This window comes from Sebastes fasciatus, chromosome 4 (assembly GCF_043250625.1).
Source record: "Sebastes fasciatus isolate fSebFas1 chromosome 4, fSebFas1.pri, whole genome shotgun sequence".
In the NCBI taxonomy this organism is placed as follows: Eukaryota; Metazoa; Chordata; class Actinopteri; order Perciformes; family Sebastidae; genus Sebastes; species Sebastes fasciatus.
This window is the reverse complement of record NC_133798.1, coordinates 27,182,919-27,210,201: the sequence shown is the minus strand read 5'-3', so window position 1 is coordinate 27,210,201 and position 27,283 is coordinate 27,182,919. Positions and strand designations below refer to the sequence as shown.

General features: G+C 41.6%; 2 protein-coding genes across 3 annotated transcripts in view; both read right to left on the bottom strand.

The window, feature by feature from the left end:
* Positions 1-23,579, bottom strand: part of lamb1a (laminin, beta 1a) — a 28,284-nt gene extending 4,705 nt beyond the window's left edge. The window contains exons 1-26 of one of the 2 annotated variants that reach the window (XM_074633264.1): positions 23,334-23,579; positions 20,635-20,849; positions 18,328-18,466; positions 18,011-18,084; positions 17,222-17,410; positions 16,990-17,053; positions 16,661-16,863; positions 15,956-16,076; positions 15,069-15,257; positions 14,485-14,661; positions 13,743-13,855; positions 12,806-12,885; positions 12,225-12,360; positions 11,271-11,429; positions 10,669-10,796; positions 10,058-10,178; positions 8,884-9,085; positions 7,119-7,262; positions 6,536-6,767; positions 6,290-6,453; positions 4,293-4,517; positions 3,945-4,162; positions 3,579-3,675; positions 1,726-2,095; positions 1,320-1,504; positions 926-1,167 (exon numbers count right to left, since the gene is read on the bottom strand). In XM_074633264.1, coding sequence (XP_074489365.1) covers positions 926-1,167; positions 1,320-1,504; positions 1,726-2,095; positions 3,579-3,675; positions 3,945-4,162; positions 4,293-4,517; positions 6,290-6,453; positions 6,536-6,767; positions 7,119-7,262; positions 8,884-9,085; positions 10,058-10,178; positions 10,669-10,796; positions 11,271-11,429; positions 12,225-12,360; positions 12,806-12,885; positions 13,743-13,855; positions 14,485-14,661; positions 15,069-15,257; positions 15,956-16,076; positions 16,661-16,863; positions 16,990-17,053; positions 17,222-17,410; positions 18,011-18,084; positions 18,328-18,466; positions 20,635-20,849; positions 23,334-23,364 — 4,218 coding nt within the window. In that variant the 5' untranslated portion in view covers positions 23,365-23,579. The remainder of the gene's footprint in view (positions 1-925; positions 1,168-1,319; positions 1,505-1,725; positions 2,096-3,578; positions 3,676-3,944; positions 4,163-4,292; positions 4,518-6,289; positions 6,454-6,535; positions 6,768-7,118; positions 7,263-8,883; positions 9,086-10,057; positions 10,179-10,668; positions 10,797-11,270; positions 11,430-12,224; positions 12,361-12,805; positions 12,886-13,742; positions 13,856-14,484; positions 14,662-15,068; positions 15,258-15,955; positions 16,077-16,660; positions 16,864-16,989; positions 17,054-17,221; positions 17,411-18,010; positions 18,085-18,327; positions 18,467-20,634; positions 20,850-23,333) is intronic. The other variant, XM_074633265.1, reaches the window with a different exon arrangement.
* Positions 23,580-25,798: 2,219 nt separating this feature from the next.
* Positions 25,799-27,283, bottom strand: part of lamb4 (laminin, beta 4) — a 29,841-nt gene continuing 28,356 nt past the window's right edge. The window contains exon 34 of the mRNA XM_074633262.1: positions 25,799-27,256. Coding sequence (XP_074489363.1) covers positions 27,120-27,256 — 137 coding nt within the window. The 3' untranslated portion in view covers positions 25,799-27,119. The remainder of the gene's footprint in view (positions 27,257-27,283) is intronic.

Genomic DNA, 27,283 nt, shown 5'->3' with positions numbered 1-27,283 from the left:
ACTCATGGAAGTGAACTTACACGACACCTAAAACAGAAGAAAACAATCACAGTAGATAAATTACTTTGTCTCCAAACTCCACATAATAAATCTTTAGAGAGAGAAAGCTAATGAAACATTTTGCTTGTTAATATCTAAAAAAAGAGTAACTTTTATAGCACTTTGTGTCATGTGATTAAAAACTTTAAAATATTAAATAGTGCAAATGTTTGGATGCAGTTTGGATCTTTTTCTGTCTAAATAGTGATTGTGTTTACATCCAGAGTAAACGGGTCTGGGAACTGGATCAACTCAGAATGTAATAGCTGCACATAAAGTAAGAAAACCATGAGCGCATAATGTAATAACAGTTTTGTTCATAATGTATAACTTATTACATTATGAGAACATTGTTACATTATAAACTTAGCAAAAAAGTTGAATAATGTAATAAATTAAAATAAACAAGCACATAATGTAATAATTTAAAAAAAGAATACTCTCCTTGTCTCTTAAAGCAGAAGAACCCTCGAGTTTTATAAGACACAAGTGGAGTAGATGATTTAACTGTTTGGTCAAGAGGACATTTTCCATATTCCATATACTGATGAAGCTTCTTGGATGTGAGACTACAAGACATCCAGTGACCTGAACCAATGAGAACCTTTACAGAGATGATGCTGAATTTAATACACTGGTGATTCTCAGCATGTGAAATAATTGTTCCACACATAATTTCATCTCTGTAGAGGTTCTCATATGTCCATTTTTTTGCTTAGTTTATAAATTCATAATTTTCTCATAATGTAATAACTTATTACACTAGAATCGCTGCTGCTGCTCCCCGGCCCAGCGTCTGAAAGTGTCCCAGTAAGAAGTGTTGGTGATTCACGTCTGATAGATAAACACGACAAACCCTGAACAGGAAGTGATTCTGGTCTCCCACCTTGTGGCTGATCTCTGAGAGGTCCAGAGTCTGCAGCTCTCCTGCCAACTCGTCCAGTCTCTGAGCATGCTCAATGGATCTCCTCAGGTACTCCTCTCTGGTTTGGTTCACTTTGTCCTCTGTGAGTTGCCGTAGAGTGCTGGAGGTTTCCACGGCGCTGCCAGGGTCCACGGTGGAGGCGTTAGCTTGAACTTCAGCCGCCTGAGACTGCAGGAAGAACTTAGTGACGCTGTCCGTCGCTCCTGGCAACACACAGGAAGTACAACTCAGATGAAGAGAGAGCCACAGTGAAGAAAACTTTATTTAGATTCTACTGAAGATGTTAGATTTTATAAATGACGTGATACACCCCCCCCCCCCCCCCCCCCGACCTTTGACCTTTAACCCTTCTCACCTCTGATGTCAGAATTCTTGATGAACTCGACCTGATCCAGCAGCTCCTTAACTGTCCGCTCCAGTTTCTGGGCGTCCGACGTCACAGAGTCCAGTTTAGTTTCTGCAGCCGAGTCCTCGTCCTCCACCTGGACCAGAGTCTGTTCAGTGTGGTTCAACCTCTGGCTCAAGGCCCCCATCAGGTCACTGGGTGGATCACAAAGGTCAGTGGTCACAGTTTACATTAATATGAGCTGCTTTAATCTCCAGATTAAATATAATCTCACCTGGTTTGTTTAAACAGGTTTAGATTCCATATTAAAGATAATCTCACCTGGTCAGTTGCAGCACATATAGACTCCAAATTAAATATAACCTCACCTGGCCTGTTGCAGCAGGTTTAAACTCCAGGTTAAATATAATCTCACCTGGCCTGTTGCAGCAGCTCCTGGATCTCGGTCAGTGGTTGTGAGGCTGGGTTCTGGTTCAGGATGACCCGGATGTCGGTGACGCTCTTCTCCATGCTTTCGATGGACTTCCTGTACGGTCCGCTGACTCCGCTGGCTTTGATGGCGTTGACCTTGTTGACGAGGCGGTGCGTCTGATTGGTCAGCTGGCCGATGACGTCGTCCCAATCGGCGAAGCACTGGTGGCAGCGGGTGCACTCGGGGAAGGTCCCAGAGAACCCGCGGGCGCAGATGTCGCAGCGTGGGCCGGAAACACCGTCCACACAGACGCAGTGACCGCTGGCTTTGTTACACTGCTGCTGTGAGATACCGCGAGAGTCGCAGTCGCACGCTGAGACACAAACACATCGAGGGTTAGAAGTTCACCGTACATCACAGTTTATCATGTTCCAGCTGTTTGCTGTGGTTTAACCAGCTGTGAACAACTCTGAACCTGAGGCCTGACCTTCTGTCTGGTTCAGTTTAAGTGAACCCTGGACTACCAGGACCTGCAGGCCTGAAGAGGAGGATCTCAGTCTGGATTCAGTCAGACTGTGAGACCACAGGACTTTATGACAGCACATCTCTGACTTTAGTACACATTCAAAAGATAAACAAATTTTATATCATCTGCTGAACGTCAACTGTCGTGAGGGAAGCGATCTGTAACATGTGGTTGACATGGCGATGCTTTACATTCTTTCCCCAGCTCCATCAGGAAGTGAATGTGTTCAGCATAAATTACCATGGCGATCTACCCCGGTCAGAACTGATCCACCGTAGTAGGACTTAAGACCCTGAAGGGTTAAACCTGAAGTTACCTCGCTAACTGCAAATCGAGCTTTGTAGTACAGGCCTCAGATCAGCTGTCTGAGTTTCATGTGTGTGTGTGTGTGTTAACAAATATCTGGTTTGTATTTAACACATCTGGAGCTCCTTCAAGCTGCAGAAACAACAAACCTGAACCAGACGGACAGACAGAGAGACAGAGAGACAGAGAGAGAGACAGAGAGAGAGACAGAGAGACAGAGAGAGAGACAGACAGAGAGACAGAGAGACAGAGAGACAGAGATATAGACAGAGAGACAGACAGAGAGACAGAGAGACAGAGATATAGACAGAGAGACAGACAGAGAGACAGAGATATAGACAGAGAGATAGACAGAGAGACAGAGAGACAGAGATATAGACAGAGAGACAGAGATATAGACAGAGAGACAGACAGAGAGACAGAGAGACAGAGAGACAGAGAGACAGAGATATAGACAGAGAGACAGAGATATAGACAGAGAGACAGACAGAGAGACAGAGAGACAGAGATATAGACAGAGAGAGAGACAGAGAGACACAGAGAGAGACAGACAGAGAGACAGAGAGACAGAGATATAGACAGAGAGACAGAGATATAGACAGAGAGACAGACAGAGAGACAGAGAGACAGAGATATAGACAGAGAGACAGACAGAGAGACAGAGAGACAGAGAGACAGAGAGATGGACAGACAGAGAGGCAGTATGTTGACCACTGTCTCAGTTTCGGACCTTTAGCCCTGCTTCACACTAACAAAGCCTCTTTGTGGATTTTGGGGTTATTTGGAGGTTCAAACAGATCTCTGGTCCCGTCTCCGTGGCGACGGGACCTCCGGGCCTCAGGGAACATCTGGACTTGATATATGAGTCACAGCAGATCACAGCAGAGGATGCTAGGAGCAGGAATGTTCCCACGATGCAGTGGGGCAACGACTCTGCTCATGTTCTCTCTGTTGTGTCCTTCGTTTCACACCTGAACATCACATCTCTGCTTTAATGGAGCCAACATATAGACAGTGAACGTACCGTGACATTTGACCTCTGGGTCTCCCCAGAACAGCTCTCTACACTCTCCGCATGTTCCTCCTCCGAAGCCGGGCTGACAGGAACACTGACCGCTGACCTGTGGACCAAACTGACTGTTCACATTCAGAAGTCCAGCAAAAACAATAAACGGATCTCTCTAAAGCTAGAATTTGTTTTAATTACCTAAAATCAGAAGAAAGTTCAATAAATGAAGACATGGGGATTTAACAGTGGAACAAACTTGGACTCACTATGTTGGCATGTTGGTATGTTGGTATGACCTTTAATGAATTTAGAGAATTTCCTTCTGACTTTATGATGTTTTCCACTAAAGATCTGAGTTTCACACGACAGTCTGCTGCTCACCTTGTTGCAGGACGTCCCATACGAATGTTTGGAGTCGCAGTCACAGGTCTGACAGCCGCGGCCGCTCGCCAAGTTCCAGGTGTCGGGTTCACAGCGGTCGCAGTGTTGACCAATCACGTTGGGGAGGCAGCTACACTGACCGCTGCTGAGGTCGCAGTGACAGTCACCGGATGACGGACAGCTGGAGGGATCGCTGCCCAGCTGGTTACAAATGCATTCTGTGGACAGAAACCAGACCTCATCAGGGTTTATCAAGATATTACTCAAGAGTTTAATCTTGATTCCAGTCAAGACTTTGTCCTGCAGCAGGGCGTTGCCATGGTAACCCAGTAAACCCAGTGTACTCACTCCTACAGTCCTGCAGCAGGGCGTTGCCATAGAAACCCGGCTTGCAGCTCTGGCAGGCGGCACCCTCGCTGTGGTAAAGGCAAAGCAGACACTCGCCCGTTCGGGCGTCACAGGACTCCGGGTCCAACATGTCGATGTTGTTGTTGCACTGACAGGGCTGACACTGCCCCCCGACCTCACCAGGGTTTCCATAGTAACCAGATGAGCACTCGTCACAGCGAGCACCTGCAGAAAGGAGACGGGTTTACAGACATCATACAAAACGTAACATTATCTATGAAAGTAAAAGTCAGTTTGAATTTCTATTTTCATCAGCTGACATGTTGAATGTTTTCACTGCTTCACTTTCTACAGTATTTATATCTGTAGCTCATTCATCAGTTTAACTGAAAACGTACTGTAAAGCGTGCCTGTTGTACAACTGATGCTTCAACTATCACGAGCGCTTCAACTTCAACTGAAATTTTAACTGCTTTACATCCCTTACACTTCAACTGACAGAGTTTACACTTCAATTAACTCTTCAACTGACATTTCAACAGCTTAGACTAAATCTCAGCTGCTTTGACCTCTTACCCTTCAGCTGACAGTTCAACTGCTGTCAGTATTTACATACAAAGTGATGCTTTAACTTTACAGGGTTGAAGTGTGAAACTAAACTTTCAATTTCCTTCAAACCCTTTTCAGTGTTTCAACTTCAACTGACACCAAACTTGCTTTTGGTGCTTCAACTCTTACTCCCATACAACACCTCACACACCTTAACCTGTTGACAATGTTTAAACCTGCGGTGCTAACAGCGCTAACAGTGCTGACAGAGCTAACAGTGTTAAACTGGGGGGGGAGACCGGAGGGTGGGCGCTATGCCGTCGGTCGGGACGGCGTTATCAGCTGTAGCCGCCTTATGAGAGCAGTGCAGAGTGGCAGCCATGAGCTAGACAGTGGAGCACAATCACATGCACTAACATGCACAGAGAAGCTCTGATTCTAACACACACAGAGAGAGACTTCATTCTCTGCTCAGGTAGACATTACTCCTCTATATCTTTACGTAGACAATAGTTGTTAATGATATATTAATGCTCTGTATATCGAATAGAGCACCTTTAAACCTCACAACCGTTCAGAAACCAGTGTTGTCATGCTGCAGTTTTCCTTTTTTTTTTTTTTTTATTATACATACATGTACAGACACATAACATGACGATACCAAGAAGGAAAGGAAAAATAAATAACTAAATAAAAAGCTGAAAATAAAATGCTGCAGTTTCCTAAAGATAAGTATAGTAATAAACTGTGTCAGTAAAATATTTTCCAGACTGTTGGAAGTTCGAAGTGGAAACAAAAAGGCAGAGTTTGTGATGCATGCATCTGTCAGCAGCAGCTGATTTCATCCTGAACATTTCATTTCCTGCTGTAATAACAGAGTCACATCACATTCCTGCTCTCAGCCTCTGTTTACATCACACTAAATCACAAAGCTTCTCTTTAATTAAACCCCTGGGTGTTTCTGCAAGGCAGATGCTCTTTGACTCCTGCTGAGAACCAGAACATCCAGAACATTAATTAACATTAAAACTGTAATTATTCTGTTTTATTGTCACATCTGCTGTTTTTTTATCCTGTTTTTGCTTTAAAACTGAAAAACTGTTTCATCAGCAAATAAAACTGATGAAAAGGTTGAATTAAAAAGGGTTAAAATGTTTTAAATGCATCACTTTACCACTTACACCTACACCGATGTTAATAATGTTTTTACTTCTTTATCCGCCTCAGTATAGATAAAGTTTTTACCACTATGTCGAGCCAAGTGTTAATAAAGTTTTATCTCAATATTACAAATGTTTTTATCACTGTGTTGGGCCAAGTGTTAATAAAGTTTTACCTCAATATTAATAATGTTTTTGCAGTATAAAACTCAGTGTTAATAAAGTTTTATCTCAGTATAGAACTCAGTGTTAATAAAGATTTTCCATCAGTGTTTATAAAGTTTTTACCTCTGTATCCCGTGTTGCAGACACATATGGCCTGCTGGGAGTTGTCGCCGCGGTGACAACTTCCTGCGAACTGCCGCAGGCTGCCGACGCCGTCGGGACACATGCAGGGACGACAATGGTCACCTGATCCTAACACTGGGTTGCCATAGTAACCATCCAGACACCTGAACAGAGGTGAGAGAGGAGTGATGAGGGATGCCTGTGCTCAGACCTCTGCAAAAAGTCCCATACCATACCATAACTCACCTGTCACAGGTGTGTCCGGTGCTGTGGTCCCTGCAGTTGATGCAGCGTCCGGTGCTGGGCTCGCAGTCGTCGGCGTGTCCGTTGCAGGAGCAGGGTCGGCAGGTGGGGAAGCCCCAGTGACCAGGCAGACAGCGATCACACTGCTGACCGTACGCTCCCGAAATACAAACACACTGACCGGTCAGCTGATCGCAGAACGAACTCTGTGAACCCTGAGGGTCGCACGCACATGCTGCAAACAAAAACACAGAAATACAGTTTGTATAGATTGTATGTTCATGACTGTAGGGAAACCTGAAAATTAAGAGGTATCATCAGGGGACCAGGCACATTATACAACACATTGTTATATCATTATCATTATTTTGCCTAAACCTTTGTTTGGTCCTCATACAAACAATCTGGATCTACAGTCACATAGTGACAACAATTTGAAGTATTTTTTCACACACAGCGTTTCACTGAAAATCACAAAAACACATATAAAGTACATTATTGTAAGTCATATATAATATATTCAAGTATATATTGATGATCATTATCAATATGTATTGATTATAAATCACATGATCAGGGTTCTCACCTCTGCAGCCGTTGGGTCCGAACTGAAACGTGGCCGGAGCACATCTGTCACAGTTCCTGCCAACCACGTTGGGGCGACACTGACACTGACCGCCGCTGGTATCACACACTGTGCTGAGGGACCCCTGAGGATCACACTGGCATTCTGGGAAATGGAGTCCAACACGGGATATGCGTTAGAAAACCGACAAGGTTCAACACTACAAGAAAACAATGCATCCTCCACAGATCCTGTTTGAGAGAGTGATGATGACAGATTTATGAGCCAGAAGGTCTGAAGACGTTTGAGGAATGTGGATAATAAGATACCAGTCAAGTCTTGTTGTCGAGGATCTACAATACGGAAACATTAATTAAAACAAATATATACATATTTGTCACGTCACCGTAGTTCTCCGACATGCTTGTGAAACTGCGGTAACGTAGCATTACCGCGGACTTGGAAAGGGAGGAGTGAGCAGACTAGTGATGTGATGAAAATTTCCATCTGAATCCGCTAATCTGATCCTATGTGTGAGACTCAGAGCTAGTTTAATTAAACCCTGAGGGGAATTCCTCCTTTCTGTTGTCGTTCCACAGTAGGTCAAAGGTCAGAGTTGAACGGCAGAGACATTCAGTATCATTTTCATCTTCTTCTCCTGAATTAATTAATGAGTCAGATTAAACAAACCCCCCATTTGGTTCATACCTCAGAGAAATACGAGAAAACTGATGAATGGTACAAATTCTCTGAAATCACTAAAAATGAATCTGTTCCTGTGAATCGGTTCTTACATGAGGCTCAATGTGTTGCCCAAGAGCACTTGAGTAGATCAGAGTTTGAAACCTTGTGGTTCAGTTTAAAAACAGACAACATGAAACTGAACCTGGAATGCCTCCTAAAAGCAGCTTTAATGTGTATTTTTACGACTAGTGCAGTGCCTTTATTCGCGGTGTGAAAGCTCAGAAAATCAACCTCATTCGCGTTCTATGTGAAAGAACTCTTGATCGTTTTAACACTTAGATGGATACACAAGTCAAATGTTTGGACCACTTCCCCAAAGCTAGCAGTCAAACTAGTTTCTACGTTCATCCTGTGCATGACGCAAATCACACCCTCGTGGGATTGGCTGAAGAGGATGGAGACATCTGATGAAAAAAAATGCATTTGTGGATCGGGCGACATCAGGGGAGTCAGTTTGTATATAAATGTAACAACATCCAAATATGTTTTTGATAAATATTGTAAATACTTTTAAATTCACATATTTGTGGATTTCTATTACATTTACTTGAAACAAGATTCCTTTAAAAATAAATATATATGTGTGCATCAGAAATATATTTGTGAACCTTATTTCTTTATATATGGATGTTTTGAACATTTACATACAACGATAACTATTTTTTTGTGCATTGAAAAATATTTTTGTGGAGAGAGTCATTTATATACAAATCACAAAATACATGTGAATCCTTTGTGCATTCATTAATATTGAGACTGATCTGACTCCATATTTAGCAGGTGAAGTGAGAGATATTTCCCCTCAGGAGGTGGTGGAGACAAAAAAACAGAGCTAAACGAGAGAGATGATCGGACTGACATTCATCAGGTGACAAAACACAAAGACTCCTGATGAACGATCATGTTATTGTAGCTGCTGGATGTGGAAATAATAATAATAATAATGATATGTTAATTTTGTGTTCACTACACCAATAAACCTTAGATAGACAGTGTGATATTATTAAGTTGGGGTCATCAGATTTAAGGTGGACTGGTGTACCTTTAGGTCCCTGGTGCAACATGGCTGAGATGCTGAAGATGAAGTTTCTGCAGATGTCGGTCATCGGCGACTTTATGACGCTCTGGCTGTTCTCCAGACAACGGTACCGCTGAAAAGTCTCCCAGCCACTGTTCCCATTGGTGTCTCCTCCTTCTGAGGCCGTGAAGATCTCCAGGTTCTTACAGTGAGGCATTAACACGATCTGAGGGGGAAGAAGGCCATGAGACTGACTGAAAGCTCCCTGTCTACAGGTGTCTTTATGTTCAGATTCTTATGAGGCATTAACACGATCTGAGGGGGAAGAAGGCCATGAGACTGTCTGAAAGCTCCCTGTCTACAGGTGTCTTTATAGAGAGAGGAGAGATGGGCTGTCCAGCACACAGGAGCCTCTTCTTCAACCCGTCTGTGTCCAGCACACAGCAGCCTCTTCATCAACCCGTCTATGTCCGGCACACAGCAGCCTCTTCATCAACCCGTCTGTGTCCAGCAGACAGCAGCCTCTTCATCAACTCGTCTGTGTCCAGCAGACAGCAGCCTCTTCATCAACCCGTCTGTGTCAAGCAGACTGCAGCCTCTTCATCAACCCGTCTGTGTCCAGCAGACTGCAGCCTCTCCATCAACTCGTCTGTGTCCAGCAGACAGCAGCCTCTTCATCAACCCGTCTGTGTCCAGCAGACTGCAGCCTCTTCATCAACTCGTCTGTGTCCAGCAGACAGCAGCCTCTTCATCAACTCGTCTGTGTCCAGCAGACAGCAGCCTCTTCATCACGCTCTGTTGCTGTGCTGAGCTCAGAGTGCCGAGTTCAGAGCCCAGACAGCAAACATCACCTTCATTTTACCTTTCCGTAATAATCCACCTGAGCTGGCGACTGAACTACTGAATGTCATGTGAACATGTTGTTTGCTTTATACAGTGTATTAAACAGAAATATAACAATACATAGATTAATCGATTAGTTGATTGGTAGAAAATTAATCTTAATTTTACTAACCAATTAATCAATTCAGTCATTTTTCAAGCAAAATATCAAATAATTGGCTGGTTCCAGCTCTTCCATTGTTAGTATCCTCTGCTTTTCTCTTTGGGTTTTGGACAAAACAAGACATTTAAAGACATAATTGTGGTCAAGAAAATAATCTCAGTGTGTTTGAAGATCACATTAGAGTTTCCTCACCGAGTCAATGAGTGTATATGGAGACTGGACGTCACTGAGGGCCGAGTACAGTGGCAGACTGAGGCGGATTGTGTAGTTCAGACCAGATTCAAAACAAACCGGTCTGGGAAAAGCCACATACCTGAGGGGACAGACAGAAAACAGCACACAGGTTGGTTTAAACTCCTGTAATCTGCTTTTATGACGCAGTAGATAGTAATACAATCAATTCATTACTAAAGAAGTGCTGCACATAAAAACAAAACCAGTAATACAAAGCTAGGGTTGGTAATCCTCTTCAAAAACAGTTCTGTTACATTTGTTGAAATTCTCTTTACATCCTGACAGCAATCAATAAATCAAAAGCTCTGACAAACGAAAGAGAAAAATCTGTTATCTGTGGCTGTCACTGGGCTGTAATAAACCGTCCAATCATTTTATTCGGCTCAAGCTGCGAGTTCTTTCTGATTCAATATGTTGACGGCTAACATTTACCAGATACGTTAGAATATGTAAGATTAGCTTATTCAAATGTCTCCTTGTGATGTTGATGTTATGCAGGTGCCATCAATTTCCTTTTAAAGTGTACATAAATGTATTTTTAGGAACCCGAGCTGGTTGCTGAATGTTACCGTGAGCCTGGATGGAGTGAGATCATCTGGTGGTCGTCGTCGGGCACGGTGTTGACACAGCGACTGTCTGCTGTGATTGGTCCAGGTCTCATCACTGTCATCAGAACCTCCTCCCATTGGTCAGGCAGCTGCAGGACCAACAAACACATCACAGGTTCAAACTTTTAAGACTTGTGCTGCAACTCTTTTATTTTGTGCACATGATTGTTTTTACTCTGCTCTTATTGACGCTTGCTTTGTATTCATTTTATTATGTACATGTTTAGCACAACGGTTGTTTTACATAAATAAAGTTTGACTTGACTTTTAACTTTAACCACACATGTATTGTTTTGTATCTTTCTTTGTTCATTTCTTTTGATAATTATTAGAAGTGACTGGGTGAGATGCGATCCAGACTTTGTATCTGATCTATGTGCTGCTGATCTGAGAGAAACCTGCCACGGTCGATCCTGATCCGACTCCAGTTTCTAGTACTGGACAGATGTTTTAACATGTCTGCTCATTATGTCCATCAACAGGTCTGATCAAACGACACAAATTTCTCAATCTGAGAGTGACGCCAGTGTCCAATCATATGGTTTGGGTTCTGCTGGTCCTACCTGAGGTTCGTAGCGGACGAGGATGCCGTACTCCATGGAGTGGGGGATGTTGTCCACAGAGAATTCCAGGAAGGCCCCCTCTGGGACATTGACCAAGCCAATACCTGTCCAGGTGGGACTGCGGTCCAGAGGGCGGGGCCTCGGGACCACCGTCACTCCCTAAAGGGACGAGATGAAGACATGAAAAGGGATGAAATGACGTTTGACCAGCTCATTGTGATTCTGAAGTCTTTTGTTTTTATAATTCTCATAATTTAACAACAATCATTGAAGAAAAGTACGAAACCAACTTTCATCAGGAAGAGAAAAAAACTGAAAAAATTATAAATAATCACGGTAAGACAAAACTACTTTCTAAACTCCGAGCTCATTTTGTCTTTTTGGAGTGAAAAACAAAGGTTTTAAATAATAAAAGATGTCTGGAGGTAGACAGCAGCAATCTGGTTGGTTTGTGGTGGAGTCAATAAAGATAAAAAAATAAAGACAGTATCATCAGCATAAAGATAAAGATATACGGCAAATAAATATCAGTCATGTATAGTGTAAATAGCAGAGGGAGTCTTACTGACATAGTCAGTGTGTTTTAAGTTGTGATCAAACTTGACTCAGATTGAGCTTTCAGTTTTAAGTCCAGATCAAATTCACAAACAATCAGTTTTTGAAATGATTTAGACTGTTGTGTTTAATGATTATTACATACATGTACAAGTGGGTGTCATCAACGTAGAAATTTCACACGATGGTGGTGAATAATATAATTTGGCCATGAAAATAGGAGTCGAACAAATATTGAACCCCGTGTAATACCACATGAAATTTAATGAGAATTTTAAAAATGCCCTTCAATACTGACAAAAAATGTTTTTAAGTTAAAAAGATAAAGGAGAGTTTCGTCAGGTGATGAGTGACGTCTTCCAGGTGATCAGTGGGCAAAGGTTAAAAAATATGACTCACAGGTCCAAACTTGGCGTCCTCGGCCTCGTAGGTGTAGTGATCCAGGCCAATGAAGTAGAATCCAGACTCGACCTGATCGCAGCGTCGACCGAACATGTGATCTCTGCAGACGCACTGACCACTCACCTGATCACACCTGCAGGAAGACAGGAAGTGGAAAACGTCACAACGGACAAATGAAGAAGAAAAGAAAAGAGCAAACAACAGGAAAGAATCGTGTCGGGAAAACTGAAGAAAATAAAGCAGGAAAGTGAGTCAGAACAGGATGACGGGCAGTAAGAACATCAGGAAGAAAACAACTGAGAACGATGATAGACAGAGACTCCAACTGCATCGGATTAATTCCTAGTACGTGTAGGCTACCTTTAGACTTTTAAATAATATAAAAATGTACTCTTAAAATCCAGGAAAGACAAAAAGAAAATAATCTAAAACTATTTGGAGTTTAAACAAAACAGAAAATACAAACTCAGCAGACCGGACCGGACCGGACCGGATCGGACAGGACCGGATCGGACCGTAAATCCACCCAGCTGGCGGTTAAGAGTTAGCAGTTAGCAGGGATTTGGATGTGAACTCACTGGTTGTTGATGGCTCCTCCGAGGTCACAGTCACATGATCTGCAGCCGTCCATGTCATTACTCAGACCCCAGTGTTCAGACTGAAATCACACACACACACGCACGCACGCACACACGCACACACGCACACACGCACACACGCACACACGCACACACGCACACACACACACACACACACACACACACACACACACACACACACACACACACACACACACACAGACAGACAAAGACAGACAAACACAGACACACAGACACACACACACACACACACACATTGAGCAGATGTTAGAAACCGCCCTGCTCGTTTCTGGTTGTAAAACTTGATTTAAAGCTTTGAGAGGAAGTCATTCAGGCTTTCATCTCCTCCCCACACAAACAAGCACGCACGCAGGCACACGCAGGCACACGCAGACACACGCAGAGACACACACACACACACACACACATACACACACACACACACACACTTGTAAACTCAGTATTTCCTGTCGTCTTTCTAATCTGACTTGTAAAACTTCTTGTAAAACAGAATCTCCGTTTCTGTAATCTTATATATACACTTAGGACTTATAATGATTATTATATATCTTATTATCTTAATATTATATACATATATATATATATATACACACAGACATGAGACTTTACATACGATAATGTAAAGGGAAACTCCCCTGTGAGATATAAGATATTACAATATTATGTATTGTGTTCATGTTATCAGCAGCTCAGTTGTCAGGTAGAGAACAGCACACACATCATTAATCTGAATTAGACTGAACCACTAAGTCTTTATAGAAGCAGTCCAGTCTGACCAGTTCAAGATTCAGGACTGCTGGTTGAACTGCTGGTTGAACTGCTGGTTGAACTGGTGGTTGAACTGCTGGTTGAACTGGTAGTCTCACGGTAATGTAATGAACAGTAATGTTCTCACCACACACTGGTCACAGTCTCGTCCGGTCACCAGACGTTTACAGAAGCAGCTTCCTGTATCACTGTCGCAGGGATTTCCTCCAGGAAGTGTTCCCACAGGGCTGCAGGTACATGCTGAAACACAGTAATAATACACACAATAACAATACTATACAGTACTGCTGACCAATGCTGTGATGTAAAAGTATATTTATCCATATTATCTTCTCCTGTGTTTGGAACTGTGTTATGCTTCCTGTCATGCAGGTGCTGTGTGAGTGTATCTGTGTGTGTGTGTGTGATTGTCTGTCTGTTTGTATCTGCAGGTGTGTAATATCTTGCTCCTGTGCAGGTGTTGTGTGTATTTCCTAGCAAGTTTAGAGTGTATTTCCGTGCAGGTGTTGTGTGTATTTCTGTGTGGGTGTTGAGTGTATTTCCGTGCGGGTGTTGAGTGTATTTCCGTGCAGGTGTTGAGTGTATTCCCATGCAGGTGTTGAGTGTATTTCTATGCAGGTGTTGCATGTATTTCCATGCAGGTGTTGAGTGTATTTCCGTGCAGGTGTTGAGTGTATTTCCATGCAGGTGTTGCATGTATTTCTGTGCAGGTGTTGCGTGTATTTCCATGGAGGTGTTGAGTGTATTTCCGTGCAGGTGTTGAGTGTATTTCTGTGCAGGTGTTGCTTGTATTTCCATGCAGGTGTTGAGTGTATTTCCATGCAGGTGTTGAGTGTATTCCCATGCAGGTGTTGTGTATTGTGTCGTACCCGTGCAGCCGTCAGCCTCGTCGCTCAGATTGTAATGCGCCGATTTGCAGCGCTCGCAGCGTTCTCCCTCCACGTTGACTTTACAGCGACACTGACCGGCTATCAGACCAGTTCGACCATCAGTCATCCGGTCACATATTCCTCCATTCTGAGAGCCCAGAGGGTCGCAGTTACAAGCTACGGAAACACACACAGGACGAAGTACATTGTGAGGATGAAGACTTCACTGCAGAGGTTTAATAAAGATGGATTCGTTCATCTGGATCAACTGCAGACAAGAAACAGGTTTAAACTGAAACTTCAGGTTCTAAAAAGTCACTATAGTCAAGTCAGTCCTACTAGTACTACTATTGTAGTGTTTATTTGCCTTGTAATTCAGGGGAGTATTCCATGGATGTTTTACAGATTTTTGGGGATGTAAAGGACAGAATTACACTTCAATAACTTCTGCTGTAACAAGGATCAACAGATGTTGTAGTAAAGGGACTGAAGTGAGTGTATTTAGTTTGAAGTTAGTATTTAAAAACAGCTCACAGATACATTTAGTTGACCCTGCTGTCAAACACATATCGGTGTGAACTCACGCTGGCAGATGTTGGGGTCTCGGACGTCTCTCTCTGGATGTTGAAAGTAAAACGGTTTACACTGCTCACAGTTGTATCCGTCTGTGTTGTGCTGACAGTCGTCACAGACTCCTCCGCTGATGTTTCCTGACGCCATGAACACGGCCATGTCGAAGTGACACGAGTCTGAGTGCTGGTTACAGTTACACTCTGCAGACACCACAGAAGAAGAAGAAGAAGAGATGAGATTCAGTCAGAGATTCCTGTCGACAGACCTCAAGTTAAATTCCTGTTTCATTTGCAGCAGCTGTTTCAGACGGAGGTCATGATGATTGATTATTGATCAGATTGATTATTAATTTATATAAAGAGAGCCTGAAGCAGAATTTGACTCTGAAGTCAGTTCGGATTTCAACCAGCAGACGTCTGAGCTGTTTTATTCTCCACTGGTTTCAGGATCAGTTCAGAAACACAAAAAGGACTCAGGTATCAGTTTAGTACTGCTGTCAAACATTTTGAAATAGTCCCAGCCCAACAGAAACCAGAAGAGACTGGGTTTGTACTGGTTGTCCCCCAGTAGAGACCAGAGAGTAGAGATCAGCAGAAACCAGTAGATACCAGCAGAGACCAGCAGTCAGTGGTAAAGACCAGAAGAAACCAGTAGATACAGCAGAGACCATCAGTCAGTGGTAAAGACCAGTAGAAACCAGTAGATACAGCAGAGACCAGTAGTCAGTGGTAAAGACCAGAAGAAACCAGTAGATACAGCAGAGACCAGTAGTCAGCAGTAAAATCTGGAAGAAACCAGTAGACACAGGTAGATACAGCAGAGACCAGCAGTCAATGGTAAATACCAGAAGAAACCAGTAGTGACCAGCAGAGACCAGTATAGACCAGTATGGACTCACTTTTGCAGGCGTTGGTGTTGCGTCCCTCAGCTGGTCTCCACGGCAGGTCGTGGTAGAAATCCTGACACTTTTCACAGTTCAGACCTTTAGTGTTGTGGTTACACATGCAGTGACCGTGAACCTGAAGACACAATACACACACAGTCACATCTGATCAATAATCAATAATCAATAATCAATCAATATTCACATGCAGCGACTGTGAACCTACATAAACAGAAACTCTTGAATACATCTGGCTACAGACACCACAGAACACAACTGATATAATAGTGAGTTGATATTATAATCCATCCATCCATTATCTGTATGGATCTTCTGTTCGGGGTGGTGGGGGGGGCTGGAGCCGATCCCAGCTGACATTGGGTGACGGCGGGGTACACCCTGGACAGGTCACCAGACTATCACAGGGCTGACACATAGAGACAGACAACCATTCACACTCACATTCACACCTATGGGACATTTAGAGTCGACAATTAACCTGCATGTCTTTAGACTGTGGGAGGAAGCCAGAGAACCTGGAGTAAACCTACGCTGACCCCTTCAGGACTCACCCTGCCCCATACAGAACTCGCAATCCCCACTTCGGGACTCACCCTGTCTCCTTCCAGACTCACCATACTCCCTTCAGTACTCACAATGCCCACTTCCAAGACTCACCATACACCCTTCAGTACTCACAATGCCCACTTCCAGACTCACCATGCCCTCACTGGTCTGGCCAGCTCCCTGGACCGGGGCGCATTCGGAGGCGTGTCCGTAGCAGAAGCAGTTTCCTCGGACCACCATGTCGAAGATGGCGTAATAATACTTCTCTGTGATCTCCATACGAGAGTCCAGCAGGTTGTCTCCGAGCGTGTGCAGTCTGGTGAACTTCACCCGTAGGTTGGTGATCTTCAACATGTCTGAACAAAAGATCGATAACAGGTAAATGATATATAATAACTGATCAATAACCCCGACAGATAGACAACAGGTAAATGATAGATAATAACTGATCAATAGTTTTTGTCTGGTGTTAGGAGACGTACTCTGGATTCCGGGGCTGTAGGGATCATCGATCTTGAACACCGGGTCCAGAACTCTGAAAATCACCTGAAAAAAAACGGACATTTCACCACATGATCCGACGCTCATTAACAGCTGAACAGTTGAAAAGATGACATCACAGTGACGTCTATCTCATTATGACATCATTTCCTCTTTAACTCCGTGGTTATCAGACCAGCTATCAGTGAGTGAACCCTCAGAATACCACCGTACCTCTCCTTCAGTGGACGGCTCGATGTCGGAGTAACGTGAGTCACAGATGATATCATCAACCTTCTGCATTGGACCCGGGGAAACAGATGGGAATGAGGACTCACAGTCGTAGGCAAAGTAACGATAAACCTCCCATGTCTTCCCGAAGTCAGATGAACGCTCGATCACCATGGCAGCAGGTCGAAACGTCTGAGGACGGAGAGTGTTGATGTTAGAAAACATACTTTAAAAAACTCCCTTTCTAACACCTGGAGTAAACCCACGCTAACCTGCATGTTTTTAGTCTGTGGGAGGCAGCCAGAGCAACCGGAATAAACCCACACTAACACGAGGAGAACATGCAAATTGCACACAGAAGGACCCCAAGCCGGATTCGATCCCGCGACCCTCTTGATGTGAGGCGACAGTGCTAACCACTGCACCGACATCATGCTCACTAACAAATGTCAACATATAATCTACAATATTATCAGTGTGAGCAGTCACATCATGAGCGATTCATTAATCCTACGTGTCTCAGCTTCATACAGACTTTTACTATTTAACAGAGATTACACATTATGAGCAATAAACATGTGAGTGGAGCTGCTCTAACAAAGTGACAGCCGTCTGTGTTCACAGAGTCACAGTGTTATAAAGAAGAAGGACAAGCAGAAGTTTTATTCTGAGCTGAGGGTGACTGGATGTTGTGTGATATTTTAATCCCCCTTTAAACGGGTGCAGGTTGGTTCCTGTGTCAGCCTGTGATTACCCAGAATCCCCTGCTCTGTGTATCTGTGTAGAACTCACCTTGAAGGTCATGATGAGATGTGTGAAGTGAAACTCTGCCTCCAGGTTGAGCTGGATGGTGACGTTCTCCAGACCTGCAGACAGCACCACCAACAGACAGTTAACACAATAGATAATCAATAATCTACTGACAGTTTGTTTACACAGTAGGACATTAGTACACTGATCAATAACATCCTCTACATCAATGTATACAGTCTGTTTTCACAGCAGCAGTCCCGGCGGTAGACATATTTGGTGGTGTAATGGTATTATAATGGTATTGATCAGGTGTTAACTAACTCAGAGTTTCACCTCTGACCTGTGTGTGTTCTCACCGTTCTCAGACTGCCACCAGGTCTTCAGTCTGTTCGGAGCGAACGTGGTGACGACGTTCTCGACGCGATGACCGCTCGTCTTATTGGTCAGCTTGTCGTACGGCGTCGCTGAGTCGCAGATGAAACACTTCTTCTCCTCCTGGTTCATGAGACAGACAGACAGAGAGAGTGAGACAGAGAAAATGACAGACAGACAGAGAGAGTGAGACAGAGAAAGTGACAGACAGACAGAAAGACAGAGAGAGGGACAGACATACAGACAGACAGACAGAGAGACAGACAGACAGAGAGAGTGAGACAGAGAGAGGGACAGAGAGACAGAGAGAGAGAGTGAGACAGAAACAGACGGGGTAGTAAAGGGTTAATAATAATGAGGTGAATACCTCAGATTCCTGGTGTCTCAGTTAGTGGAGATAAGAAGAAACGTTGAGTCGGTGATTCTGTGATTGATTGATGACTGATCTGTGATCAACTGATGTATGATCTTTGATTGATTGATGACTGATCTGTGACTGATTGTTGACTGATTTAATAAATGAGGACCGTCAGATTGCTGCGTCATGATCAGCAAACAATGTAAAAAATAAATGCAAGCATGTTTACAGAGACAGCTTCACACTGAGCACGCTCAGTTTACTCTCTCTTTCGGTTTGATCTTTGAAGTTGAAACATCTGGACAAACATCTGTGTGCTGTCAGAGCTCAGTGTTTCCTTTTAGGGAGGTCATTTTATACAGGAAACGCTGCAGACAGACTTTAACTAAACACACTGAGCGTCCAATCAGAGTGAAACAGAAACACTGCACACGCTCAAACAACAAAGTGTCTGTATGTGTGTGTTGAAGAAAAGAAGAAGGAAGATGTTATTCTTAAAGAAAAACATCTTCCTTCCTCCCATCCATCCATCCAATCTCTTCCTCTTATCCGGGTCTTGGGGGCAGCAGGCTTAGCGGGGAATTCCCTACGTCCCTCTCTCCCAGCAACGTTTCCAGACCAGACCAGACCAGACCAGACCAGATATATAATCTCTCCAGCGTCTTACCAGTTGTTCTCAGTGCAGCTCATTTCCTAATCGACAGACTGATCTCAGCAGTGTTTGGTTCTGGTTCTCCCACGGGTGCTGGTCTGGTTTTGACTGAACTTGTTTCACTGGTGTCTGGATTGAGCAGTGATGAGTGGCAGAACTTTTTTTTAAATGGTACGATTTGGTGCAAAAAGCACCAATATATAGTGAAAATGTGTGCATGAAAAGTATAAAATCAAAACATTTAACCTCCAAAGGCTATACTGCTAGTGATGAAGGAGACCTATTTCTCTCCTCAATGAACAAAAACCTTACAACTATATTTTAGAATAACAATAACACAAATATCGGTACCTATTATCTTATCAACTTTAAGATCAGTCAGTGAAAGAAAAACGTTGATATTCTTGTCTCTTAGACTAGTTTATGTCTCTGATTCTGACAATCTTTACTGTCCTGTTGTTCAGGTGTTGTTTACCTGTATGTCGTGTTGTTCAGGCCTATTTCTCTCCTCAATGAACAAAAACCTTACAACTATATTTTAGAATAACAATAACACAAATATCGGTACCTATTATCTTATCAACTTTAAGATCAGTCAGTGAAAGAAAAACGTTGATATTCTTGTCTCTTAGACTAGTTTATGTCTCTGATTCTGACAATCTTTACTGTCCTGTTGTTCAGGTGTTGTTTACCTGTATGTCGTGTTGTTCAGGTGTTGTTTACCTGTATGTTGTGTTGTTCAGGTGTTGTTTAACTGTATGTCATGTTGTTCAGGTGTTGTTTACCTATATGTCGTGTTGTTCAGGTGTTGTTTAACTGTATGTCGTGTTGTTCAGGTGTTGTTTACCTATATGTCGTGTTGTTCAGGTGTTGTTTACCTGTATGTTGTGTTGTTCAGGTGTTGTTTAACTGTATGTCGTGTTGTTCAGGTGTTGTTTACCTATATGTCGTGTTGTTCAGGTGTTGTTTACCTGTATGTCGTGTTGTTCAGGTGTTGTTTACCTGTATGTCATGTTGTTCAGGTGTTGTTTACCTATATGTCGTGTTGTTCAGGTGTTGTTTAACTGTATGTCGTGTTGTTCAGGTGTTGTTTACCTATATGTCGTGTTGTTCAGGTGTTGTTTACCTGTATGTTGTGTTGTTCAGGTGTTGTTTAACTGTATGTCGTGTTGTTCAGGTGTTGTTTACCTATATGTCGTGTTGTTCAGGTGTTGTTTACCTGTATGTCGTGTTGTTCAGGTGTTGTTTACCTGTATGTCATGTTGTTCACGTGTTGTTTACCTGCAGGTGGCTGACGATGCAGAACGATTCGGGTCGTTTCCGTCCGCACGTGGAGGTGGACGAAAGCTGGTGGGCTCGGCCAATCAGAAGGTCTCCTGTTGCCGGGTAACAGCTGCCCTCTGTGCAGACATCACCGAACTCCGGGAAGCTGACATCATACTGGGCCACTCCCACCGAGGCCCCGCCTTCCTGAGCGCAGGTACACACCTGCAGGGCTGAGAGCAGAGGCTATTATTGTGAAACTCTATAAACAATTTGATAAAACCACTCATATGTACGGGCCTCCCACACCGAATTCAGTCCCCGGGCCGGGCAGGCAGCGTGGACCCCATCGTTGAGAAGTGTAGAAAGCATTTTGGTTCATTATGATTTGTTGAAGGCTAATTTTGTAAATTCTGTAATTTTTTTTCAGCGATAATTTTTTAGCTTTGCCTACGAAACACTCAGAGATGATCTGAGATCAGACGTTAGATAAAACTAAGGCCCCGTAATGACACCGACGAAGAAGAGTGTAAAGTTCTTCCCTCTGATTTAAAACTTATTCTGAGTTTAAGATTTAATGACGGGCAAAACAAAAGCTTACATCTGTTTACATCAGAGCTGATAAAGTGATCAGTTGATTGGCAGAAAAATAATCACTGATAATCAATGACGGTCGCACTGTAAAGCACAGAGGGTGTCGTATCCTCTACAGGTCGTAAAGCCACCTGAGGCAAATTTGTGATTTTGGGCTATACAAATAAAATTGACTTGAATGTAGTCAAAAAGCCATCTTTAAATCAAAGTTCGCAGCTTTTTACAGATTTTATGTTTGATTTTTTTTAATTGATGATTTTACTAAAAGTCTGTTTAACAGAAAATATTTAACGACACAACTAAACATTATTACAGACATACAACTGATCTCCAGTCAGATGTTACAAACATGAAGCTGCAGTTTCATCAGAATGACGAACAAAAGCATTTTATACTATGATTTGAATATCATTACTTATTATCTTAAAGATTATATGAACTACCGTTAAATATCATATGAAATATGATATTAAATACTACATTAACTACCACAGCAAAGTGAATATCTTTGGACTGTTTCTGAGAACATTTGAGGAGAGAAAGTCATTACAGTAACAGAATATTGATTCATATTTAATCAGCGCTGCCTAGTTTGACCGTTTGATCAGAGATGGTGAGTAAACAGCCAATAGGAACGCTCTCTCTCTCTGAAATGACCTGTGATTGGCCAAAGTCTCCCGTCACAGGCTAGATTTTCTAAAGCCTGAAAACAGAGCCATGAGGAGGTGCAGAAGTCTAGTTTTCTCTCAGAACACTTGAATTACAATATACTGAAAGGTTATCATGGAATTTTTGCCCAATGATGCCAAAAATATTCTGCCTACTGCAGCTTTAACAGATTCATCAACAATAAGAATAATAATTTAGACTGTGGACCGCTGAATGAGTTTATGACTTTAAGAGTCGCTCAGTGATCCACAGTCTACGGATCCTGGATCAGATTGGACCATTGTTAGTCTAAGTTGGTGATAAGCAGCTTCAGTTTGTATTGATCATCAACTTCACAGAGAAGTGAAGAAAACAGTCTGATCTCTGATCAGATTTCACTGCTGCCCTCTCTGAGGAAGCAGTTAATCAGTGAACTCATCATCTTTAATGGGAAACTTTGATCCTGTCTTCACCTTTACTTTTCATTTCATTGTTTTTTTACTTTTAGAACATGTTTTCTTCTGAAATCAATTTAAATTTCTTTATGAATGAAATTAAAAATCAAAATTTAATGAAATTAAATTTTCTAATTATTTAAATTTAAAATCTAAATTGTATTAGACATTTCTCCCAGCTTCATGATTCACAGTGAACGACTATTTTCATTAACCTATCGATTAATCTGACAATTACTTTCATTAAAGTATTTCAGTATTGCAGCATTTCAGATTTAAAGTATTTCAGTATTGAAGTATTGTAGTATTGAAGTATTGAAGTATTGAGGTAGGCTATTGAAGTATTAAAGTACTATTGAAGTATTAAAGTATTGTAGTATTGAGGTATTTCAGTATTGAGGTAGGCTATTGAAGTATTGTAGTATTGAAGTATTGAAGTATTAAAGTATTGTAGTATTGAGGTATTGAAGTATTGAAGTATTGAGGTAGGCTATTGAAGTATTAAAGTACTATTGAAGTATTAAAGTATTGTAGTATTGAGGTATTTCAGTATTGAGGTAGGCTATTGAAGTATTGTAGTATTGTAGTATTGAAGTATTGAAGTATTAAAGTATTGTAGTATTGAGGTATTTCAGTATTGAGGTAGGCTATTGAAGTATTGTAGTATTGAAGTATTGAAGTATTAAAGTATTGTAGTATTGAGGTATTGAAGTATTGAAGTATTGAGGTAGGCTATTGAAGTATTAAAGTACTATTGAAGTATTAAAGTATTGTAGTATTGAGGTATTTCAGTATTGAGGTAGGCTATTGAAGTATTGTAGTATTGAAGTATTGAAGTATTAAAGTATTGTAGTATTGAGGTATTTCAGTATTGAGGTAGGCTATTGAAGTATTGTAGTATTGAAGTATTGAAGTATTGAAGTATTAAAGTATTGTAGTATTGAGGTATTGGGGTAGGCTATTGAAGTATTAAAGTATTTGCAGTATTTGCAGTATTTGCAGTATTTGCAGTAAACTCACCGAGCAGCACAGCCAGCTGAAGCTCCAACATGTTGCTGATCCTCACAAAGAAAAACTAGAATAAAACCAGCTGAAAACCGAGCAGAACCTCAGAGTGTTGAACCGGTTCAGACCTCCGGACTGTAGATCTCCAGTGAAACCCTGCAGAGACCACCAGACGTCCTGAACTCTGCAGACTCACTGAGACTTCCTCGGACTCCTCCTCACCTCCACCTCAGCACGAGACATCCGGCCTGACTTTCAAAATAAAACTGGATGCGACCAACAGGAGGTGGTTATTAAGCATAGAAGAGAGAGAGAGAGACTACAGTCTGTCAGGAAAGGGTTAAACAAGGAACTCTGATTATATTATTGATCAATTATTATACAATAGTATTTATAATTGATCTGTTGTGACTCTCAGATTTATCTGCAGAGATTTTCTATAAAGTTATTAACAGATTTATACTTTAAATGGATTTAGTTTAGTTTGTTTCTGTACACTGTAAACAATTGCTGTTAATTTACAGCAGGATTTCAACAGTATTAACCTGTTATTGCTAAAAACAGTGCTTTACTGTTAATACAAAAGAAAACCTGTTAAATTACGCTCATAGGCCGTTTTTTAATTGAACTATAATGCTTAAAAAACATCACTTTACTGCTGATCAACTGTCTAAAGTATCATCAGTAACAGCTTCATGCAGTATTTTTTTTATTCTGGGATCTGATCTGCTCATGTGAGGCTTGTACATTGTACATGATTGTAAAATCAGTGAATTAGCTCTGTTCTTCACTCACATGTTGTTATGGTTTGCATCCTGTGCTTGTAGCCAGCTATAGACAGACATTTTGGGAAACATGTCAACAAGTCTATTATAGCCTTTTTCCTAACAAGTGCCTTTAATTGTTTTTAGTGTGACTATGTCTGTAACCTGCTAAGTCTATTCATCTAGGCAAAAAATAATGTTTATTAAAATGTATGTAAAAAATACAACCTAAATAGTGCATTAAAACAAATCAATAAGATAATGTAAAAGAAAGGTAAAAGAAAACAGCTATATAATGTATCTTTAAACAGTAAATTAACAGTAAAATACTGTGAAATTAATAAAAAAATAAAAAAATCAAACTGTATTTTTCATTAACAGTACAAAGCTGTAAATTTCAGCGACAGTATAATAATGTTAATTTTACAGTAACATAAAGGCAACCCTGCTGCCAGTTCTTTACTGTTATTTTACTGGGAAATTCTTAACAGTGTAGTTCTGAAAAGGTCTTTCTGTGTCCCCCCCTTCCGGCTCTACAGACAAAAGACATTCCTGTACCCCCCCACACCACACACACACACCACACACACACACACACACACACACACACACACACACACACACACACACACACACACACACACACACACACACACAGCCCTCCCCCACAGAGTTAAACCTCACCTGCAACAACAAAGGAGGTGTGTGTGTGTGTGAGTGTGTGTGTGTGTGTGTGTGTTTTGGGGGAGGAGGGGTGTTTGGGAATGTGACCCCCCACCTGAACATCTGAAGACTCATTCAGGACTGCTGCCCCGGTGCATCATGGGTAATGACTGTGAACGTGTGGTGGCCTGCAGAGCTGAGTCAGAGATCAGCTCATCTGTCTAAGGAGAAACATTAACAACTGAATGGAAAAAGAATTAACACATGCGCACGCACGCACACACACAGACACACACACAGACACACAGACACACACACAGGAAGCGTCAAGTCTGTAAAATAAGGGTAGCAGAAACCTTGCATGGTTGTTTGGTCAATGTGGCCAGATTGTTACACAGACCTCGAGGAACACCATAGAAAAAGCCATGCTTGGATTTGGGATCAAACACTTTTGACATTTGGAGATTTCTGCAAGAATTAAATTTTTCAGTGATTGGATGGCGAGCACTTCTGTTGTGTAAACTGCTCAGAAACCTCCCTGGTTCGCTCCCCTAACAGGAAGTGATAATATCCCTGGTTCCCTCCACTAACAGCCAATGGGATTGTTCCATTGGGTTTTGGATTATTGCAGAAAATAATCTCTATGACAAACACACGTTTATGATACTGACACGTTTTGTTCATCAAGATAACCTCTACAAATGAACACCACGTTATGATTTATGAAGTGTGGATGCAATCATCAGAAGCAAAAAACTAACGTTAGGCTATAAACGAGCTACCCCACGGTCACATTAGCGCAGGTAAACACAACGAGGCTGTAAAGGAGGATGAGTCGGCGTGATGACGTTTAGTTGTCTCATTTAGCGTTTTTTAAAACACGTAAATGCTTCAAAATTCACCAGTGGGATATTTACTGACATATTTTATATCGTAGAACAAACCGTTAAAATCTCTTCAGCTTGTATTAAACACAGACCTTATTTCAGACATCTAACTAAAAAGCCATTGACCTCCAGACGAGGGAACAGGAAGTCACATCATGCTGGCTCATTTCCTGGTTTTATGACTCTATTATCAGGTGATTATACACTAAAGAAAACATACTTATTAATATTATATACAATTTCTGCCAATAGATCACACAAATTGTTACACACTGGTCCTTTAAAAAGTAAAATGATTTAAACAAACAGTTGAAGCCATCCTGGGAGACACAGATGTATTCAGCAGATATATTTTATAATATTATCGTGAGACTCTGCAGACAAATGTTCATTTTGAAATACACAAATTATTTAATGAAGAATAGTAATGTTATTGTATATATGTATAATAGTTGCATAACTTGAAAAGATACATGTAACAGAAAGAAATAATAAAAAAATATATGAAAACATACAAATCTCTGAAAGGTCAGAACTGTGTTTTAAAAGTTTACAGAGATAAAAAATAACATATAAACTTTTCTGTATTTATTACAGATTCAGTATGTAGAACTCAGTAGTATTTATGAGGACCTGTGTTTCAGTATGTAGTACTCAGTAGTATTTATGAGGACCTGTGTTTCAGTATGTAGTACTCAGTAGTATTTAAGAGGACCTGTGTTTCAGTATGTAGTACTCAGTAGTATTTAAGAGGACCTGTGTTTCAGTATGTAGTACTCAGTAGTATTTAAGAGGACCTGTGTTTCAGTATGTAGTACTCAGTAGTGTTTATGAGGACCTGTGTTTCAGTTTGTAGTACTCAGTAGTATTTATGAGGACCTGTGTTTCAGTATGTAGTACTCAGTAGTATTTATGAGGACCTGTGTTTCAGTAAGTAGTACTCTGTAGTACTTAAGAGGACCTGTGTTTCAGTATGTAGTACTCAGTAGTATTTAAGAGGACCTGTGTTTCAGTAAGTAGTACTCTGTAGTACTTAAGAGGACCTGTGTTTCAGTATGTAGTACTCAGTAGTATTTAAGAGGACCTGTGTTTCAGTATGTAGTACTCAGTAGTATTTATGAGGACCTGTGTTTCAGTATGTAGTACTCAGTAGTATTTAAGAGGACCTGTGTTTCAGTATGTAGTACTCAGTAGTATTTATGAGGACCTGTGTTTCAGTATGTAGTACTCAGTAGTACTTAAGAGGACCTGTGTTTCAGTATGTAGTACTCAGTAGTATTTATGAGGACCTGTGTTTCAGTAAGTAGTACTCTGTAGTACTTAAGAGGACCTGTGTTTCAGTATGTAGTACTCAGTAGTGTTTATGAGGACCTGTGTTTCAGTTTGTAGTACTCAGTAGTATTTATGAGGACCTGTGTTTCAGTATGTAGTACTCAGTAGTATTTAAGAGGACCTGTGTTTCAGTATGTAGTACTCAGTAGTATTTATTAGATACAGGTGGCGTAACTTTCAGCTTTTTTGGAGATGTCCCGTCGAAGTGAATCCGCCTTATCCAACAACAAAATTACTTCAGCTGCTTTTTCCTCTTTATTCTTGATCAGGTTCTGGATCTTCCCCTCCAGATCTGACAACACAGAATACCCATAATTTA